Here is a 7318-nt window from a genome sequence, read left to right on the forward strand (position 1 = left end):
ATTAGATACTAAAATCTTGTTAGTAAAATTATTGATAAATAAGTAATTTTAATGATATGTATGCCTTGCTTACGCGACTTATTTTATCCTCTTATGCGAATTCGACCGGGAAACCTTGTCTTTTAGGCTTACATCCAAAGCCTAAAAGTTTTTTAATATCAATTTTAGGACACATACAAAAACATACATACATAGGGGGAGAAAGAGAGAGAGAGAGAGAAAGAGAGAGTTACGCACACAAACACATATATCCAAAGAAAGAAACGCTTTCACTCAACTTTTGACTCCACTTTTTTTCTTCTCTTCTGATCTTAAATAGCTGAGACAGTAACTTCGTATCACCTCAAGATTAAATAATGTCAAAGTTCAACTAAACTACAACTTAGATATCAAATCAAAACTAAAGCTAAGCAGAAACCAAAAAAAAAAAAATACACAATAATTGTGAGAACGTAGATAGAAACAGTATATATTTCTGCCCTTGGTCATAGGTGCTCCGTTAGTTTATCGGATGTGTCAGGCTGGTCAATCACGAGGCTTAGACCACTAATGGTTATGTGGCGCAATCCGAAATCCTTGGGCTTGAGTTGCCCATCCTGAAGCTTTGCTGTCTGCCAACGTGATACGGCATTATATTCTCTTCTCCCTGAATTCCCTGAATTTCCTTCTTGGACACTGCCATTAATATGAGTAGTATGGTTTTGGTTCCTTCTATCTGGTTCTCAAAAGGTAATGCATTGCCAAATTGTCAAAAAGGATAAAGAACTCGTATCATCCAATTTTAGACTGCCATCCGAATATGAACGTGCGTCTTAATTATTTCGCATCAAAGAATGGCAAATCAAGGAAAAAGCGGCAGGGTCACGACTTCTATTGCAGATTAGTGCTCCTAATGTCAAGGATCAAATTTTGTGAAATCCCTTTAACCTGTTTAATTTACGGGCGATTTTATGTGGATCTGGGTTCAACATCTACTAGAGGCCTGCCATCTGATAGAGGCAAGATTAACTCTATTCTAGTGTGACGGTAGCAAAACGGCAATAATAATTATAGTTATAAGTTCATCATCCAAAAAATGTAACCACTGTTCACATACAAGTCAATAGTTCAAACGTCACTTAAGCACAGCGGCTGAGCGAGATCCCCCGGGAAATCCCCGGAAGAATCAGTGTGGATTCGATGAGAGTCGGCTATGATAGAGGCGACGTATCAGATAGGTACAGCTGCCTAATGGTCTCCAAGAACAGTGGGGTCATTGTCTACGAAGACAGGGAGGAGGATCTAAGTTACTTAAGACAGAAATCCAAAACACCTTCACCCCGACTCTCGATGAAATCGCACAAAGCGACTCGCATCTACAACTAAAGGTCGAGACCCACCCGAAATGGCCGCATCCGAATCTAAGCCGAGCTCGATGTCGTTGGCGATATTTATCCAGGCAACCATCTTCCCGAAGCAAGGTAAGCTCCCCCGTCACCCCTCTTCCAAAAAGGCTGGACAGGGAGAGCAACTATCGGAGGCGCTGAGCAGGTTCACCAAAGACGATAGTCTGGCCACCTGCAAAAAGATTATGCAGGCCTGCCAGTGCGATCACCAACGATTACTGGAGGTGGAACTCGAAGAAGCCGAAGCAGCCATATACAACAGTGATACCCGACAAATACTCAAGGGCAAGATGTCGGGTAAGTATATGGCCGCATATAACAATACAGCAGGCTTCGTGAGCGCGGTCAAGTCTGAGGGGAATGACGAGGAGTCACAAACTTTCAAAACACCCGAATGGACCAGGTGGTGGTATTGGCTAGATGCACGAAAGTAATGCTGTGGGATCGGATGCTACGGATGGCAAAAACCATCACGGGCGACCGAGCCGAAGCCGGCTTACCGTACGTGACCTGGGAACTACTATTGCTGGAGTGGATAAACGGGGTACCAGGATGCGGTAAGACAACTCGCCTAGTCAGGGACTTCAATGAGGACACGGAGGTCGTGATTACGACCACAGTCGAGGCGGCCAAAGACCTAAAGGAAAAACTGGCGACCCGTATGGCAACAAAGCCAAGCAGAAGGTGCGTACTATGGCCTCCGTTCTGGTAAATGGCTTCCATGAGGGTTCAAAAATCAACCGCCTAACGGTGGACGAAGCCCTCATGAACCATTTCGGAGCCATTGTATGGCCGCCCGACTATCACAAGCTGAGAAGGTAGTCCTCATCGGAGACATTAACCAACTGCCGTACATTGACAGGGATAACCTGTTCGAAATGCAGTATTGTAGACCAACCCTGTTAACGACTATTTCGTGCGAGTTGTCATGTACGCATTGTAACCCTAAAGACGTGGCCTTTGTCATCAGTGAGGTTTACAAGACCGTGTACAGCTCAAACACAAAGATACGATCTTTGCGAGTGGAGAGCCTCACAGGCGCACGCATTCCTGTAGGAAGGGACTGAACCCTATACCTGGTATTTACGCAAGAGGAGAAGAGATTCTAAACATTTTTGAATATCATATCAAAAACTGACCGTTCCAGCGGGGTTTGAACCCGCGTCTCCGACTGACCGTGTCGGTGCTCTAGCCAATCAAGCTATGGAACGATGTACCTAGCTTGCGCATAGTCTCAAGATGGGCATTCACCATAGAGATGACGCCGTCATTGAGAATGTGCTCGAAATCTTGGAAAATGTAATGGTGTGAAGACATCTTAATATTGTAGTTATAAATAGTGCGTAGATAAAATTTTAACTATGTAATATAAATAATCTATACATATAATAAAATGGTAGGAAAGTCAAAACTGTACATTGAATATTTTTTTTAAAAGATTACTTGGGGTGTGATTTACAATCGATACCGAAGCCAAAAATATAGTTTTTAGTATTTTTGTCTGTTTGTCTGTATGTATAGTACTGCATGGATTTACTTCAAATTTGGCACGAATATTATTAAGAAGTTGGGTCAACATATAGGCTACAAATTATCACGCTATCACCTACGGGAAACGAGCAGTGAACCTTTATTTCCTCAACGTATTCTGTAACGTGCAATCTAACGACGCATAATTAAATGTTGTTATTATGTTAATAACCATGCTATAAGCTAGCTTCATACTATAAATAAAGACATTCTGTAGTATATTTAATATCAGCATTGCACCCGTGCGAAGCCGGGGCGGGTCGCTAGTAAACAATAAATGTAATAGTATAGGTATAGGATAATGTAATTGTAATGATAAGGATTTATATATGTACTTAATAAGATAGGATTAGTCATATAATATATTAATAAAAATTAATAAAGTAAAGTGGATAAAAAGATTTTCTAAGAACACAAAAAAAGTACCTATTAACAATAACATAGGTTAAGTGTACATTGTAAGTAGCAAATAAGTGTACATATATTGTAGTTAGGAAATAAGTGTAAATATAATAAAAATAATAACTATAAAAAAATATATGTAGAATAGTCTTGATCAGTGGACTCACGTCAATTTTTAGAGATTCTAAGGCTAGCTATTAAGTTATCTAAAGTTGCAGTGAAGTACCGATGCATGTTTAAATAAAAAAAAAAAAATGGAATGACAAAAGCACGGGCATTATCACTTACATGAAAAAACGACACTTAAGCTATCGTTACTATTTCGTAAGCCACTGATTAATGTAAACAAGTGTGACATATTTTCCATTTGAAATAATTATCTATTTACACTATGATAATCTTATCACAGCCTACTATTTGTAGTCTACGCTAAAATAATAATTTTTTACCACCCTAAATTGTGTTTGACTTAATTTATTTTAAAATTGAGGTTGACACTTTATTTTTGTCAAAAAGAGTATAAGGATAACGTTCCGATTCTTAATTCAAACAAATTATTGACATTCATAATAAATTATAAATCAACTATTACGTGTACAACAATAAAGTTCCTACAAAAATAATTACAAACATTTTACGTTACATCGTTATTAATATGTTATCAAAGTGACAAACAAAACTTGATAAGAAGGATGCGCTTACACAGGATTTCGTAAAATCTTATTTTTAGCATGATAAAAACACAAAATATTTTTTATGATCATTTACTCTACAAGTGTTGTGAAATCTTTTTTTGGAAAAAAAAACCACTAAAACTTTCACGTACTAAGTATTATAATGTACAGAAATGATATATTTGGTAGTGACTCTGACTGTCTTTCCCGATTCTATAATTAATTTCATAATTGTTACAACTATAAAGCATAATAATTTGCAATTACATAAAATACAAATTTTTAAACAACCTGTCTGGTTTATTTTTTTAATTATATCGATACTGATTATGTATGTAAACCCCCTCTGAAATGTTTCTAGTTATCGGTATGGTGATATCAATTAATTGATATCCACACATATATAAAGTAAATTATGCATTTTACAATCTACATACAAGCAGAGCTTGGCAATTACTTTTAGTCAACATCTTCACAATGTTATGGACGTCTAGAATCGTAATTGCACTTTCAGTATTTTCAATCACGAAAATCGACAGTGCTAGAATTTTGGCCTTTTTTCCTACACCATCGATAAGTCATCAAGTTGTGTTTCGACATGTGACAAAAGAGCTAGCAAGACGAGGGCATGAAGTCACTGTCATAACAACTGATCCACTTCCAAAAGAAGAAGTGCCTGCAAATTTAACGGAAATCGATGTCCACGATGTATCATACAAACATTGGGAGGAATTATTTTTAGTTCACACAGGAAAAAGGAAAGATGTTAATCAACAAATAAATATATTGTTCGAGAAAATAGCAACAACAATTAAAATACAGATGGATACACCAGCTGTTCAAAAAGCCTTATCAAACAAGCATAAGAAATATTTTGACTTACTTTTGCTTGAATCATTGTATCGTCCGCTGCTTGGTATCGGTTATATGTTCGATGCTCCAATCGTTCAAATCAGTTCTCTTGGAGGAATTCCACATCAGTACAATGTGTTTGGTGCACCAGGGCACCCTTTATTATATCCCACAAGTATTAGACAAAGGTCGTATAATTTAAGCCTTTGGGAGAAAGCAGTAGAATTTTTTAGATATTTGGCTTTAGAATATAAGCTTTCGAGTATGTTGGATTTTGATTATCAAATAATGAAGATATGTTTCGGGTATGATAATCCAAATATTGATGATGTATCTAAAAAGATTCAATTGTTGTTGTTGAATGAACATCCCATTTGGGCTTCAAATCGTCCAATAGCTCCGAACATAATTTTTATTGGTGGTATACATCAAACTGATGAAAACGCCTTACCTAATGTAAGTTATTAATTAACTTTCACTAAGTTTATAAAAAAAAATGCATTTATAAAACATCTTTAATGACTTCATTGAAATTAATGCAACCAATAGCTACTCTTTAAAAACATTTAAAAACATTGAAAAATTTGATACCATTTCTATTGAGAATTAAAGAAATCCACTGACTAAAAATGACTAATTTTTATTTACTATACAATTACACAATTACTATGTGTTAAAAAATACATATAACTTCTTTAAAAAAAATTATCCTTAAGATCAATTTTTAACAATAATCATTCGCTTCTAGTATGTAAAAATTAAAAAGGTGGTATATATCTAATGGTCATATTTTCCTTATAGGACTTAAAGTCATATTTAGATTCATCGAAACATGGAGTGATATATGTTAGTTTTGGCACAAACGTTTTACCATCGTTATTACCACCGGAGAAGATTCAAATAATGACCAAAGTATTCTCTCAACTACCCTACGATATTTTGTGGAAATGGGACAAGGAAGTGCTACCTGGAAAATCAAATAATACAAAAATTGGTCGTTGGTTCCCACAAAGTGATCTCTTGAGTAAGTTTGGTATTTAATTAAAACTAATTTTAACTTTGTTTTCTAAAAACTTATCATAGTCAGATAAAGAAAACATAATAATATCCGATTGAGCATGATAATTAATCTTACTAACCCAATCTATTCGATTTTATTGAATTAAGACGTGATGAGTGAAAATCTAAGAGCGAATCGTTGTGATCATTTGTTTTTGTTTACAGAACATCCGAACGTAAAACTTTTTATAACTCAAGGAGGACTTCAGTCAACAGATGAAACTATAAACGCGGCTGTACCTGTAATTGGTATACCGATGTTAGGAGATCAATGGTACAATGTGGAAAATTATGTTCACCATAAAATTGGTTTACAACTTGACATAACAACGCTAACAGAAAAGGATTTCCTGGATGCTGTGTTAACTGTCGTTAGTGGTAAAAGGTAAAATTTAACTTAATTGGTTATTTTAATTAAATAAAGTATCAAATTTAAGTTTCAAAAAATTATTAATATGTAAATGAAGTAATAGTTGTAATGTTCGATTAATCAATTAAGAAGCACGACAAAATCATTGTATTTTTGAAAGGCTGTTTGAAACGAATCGATACTGAATTAGGTTATATTTTTGAATTTATTTTACCTTTTGTATATCTAAATAATATTAATGCAACTTTGTGTCGCTGTTATAAAGGGGATGACCTTTTTTATAAAAATGCCTCAATTAATTGTAATTTACAGTTTTAAGAACAATATCATCAGGCTGCGTTCCCTAATGAGAGAGTTTCCTATCAAGCCATTGGACAGAGCTGTTTGGTTGATGGAACACATCATCCAGTATGGCGGCGATCACCTGCAAAGTCCAGCCCGTGGTCTGTCTTTTGCGGAATATTACGAAATTAATTTATTACTTGCATTTTCTTTAATATTATTTATAATATCCGTAATAACGTTCTATGTTTTGAAATTCACTTTAAATTTTGCATACAATGTATATGTATCTCATAGTAAATTAAAGAGTTTATAAACAGTAAAAATGATTGAGTCAGGTTAGTCTCGTGTTTCTATATTAAGACTGGTATAGGATATAAGTAATTTATAAGTTAGTGTAATTAATGTTAAACATAAATGTGCTGATACTTTTAACCTTTTTAACGTTTATTTCGAGTCATTATTGTATAATATATAATTTTATATAAGTCGGCGCGAGTCACTCACCGATGTAAAAAACACATTTCTACGAGTTTCTTCTACTTATATCAACGCAATATGACAGTGTACAATTCGTGATTAAACCTGTTTGTTACATTATATAACACCTATTTTTGAGATATACAAAAATAGATGAAATATAATAATAAGACGGAAGAAATATCGTTCGATCTTCGATCGTCTATCTGACGGTCGTGCTACATCCACTTATTATTCTTATTAGATTAGTTTGACTTTTTACATTAATATTGTTTCAGTCATAA

The 7318-nt window shown here is 34.9% G+C and overlaps 1 protein-coding gene across 1 annotated transcript; it reads left to right on the plus strand.

The window, feature by feature from the left end:
* Positions 1–4468: 4468 nt before the first annotated feature.
* Positions 4469–7318, plus strand: LOC123664599 (UDP-glucosyltransferase 2-like). Its single transcript, XM_045599116.1, has 5 exons — positions 4469–5299; positions 5645–5867; positions 6068–6287; positions 6585–6786; positions 7313–7318. Exons 1-5 carry the CDS (start codon positions 4469–4471, stop codon positions 7316–7318), a joined length of 1482 nt encoding a protein of 493 aa, XP_045455072.1.

This window comes from Melitaea cinxia, chromosome 22 (genome assembly GCF_905220565.1).
Source record: "Melitaea cinxia chromosome 22, ilMelCinx1.1, whole genome shotgun sequence".
NCBI lineage: Eukaryota > Metazoa > Arthropoda > Insecta > Lepidoptera > Nymphalidae > Melitaea > Melitaea cinxia.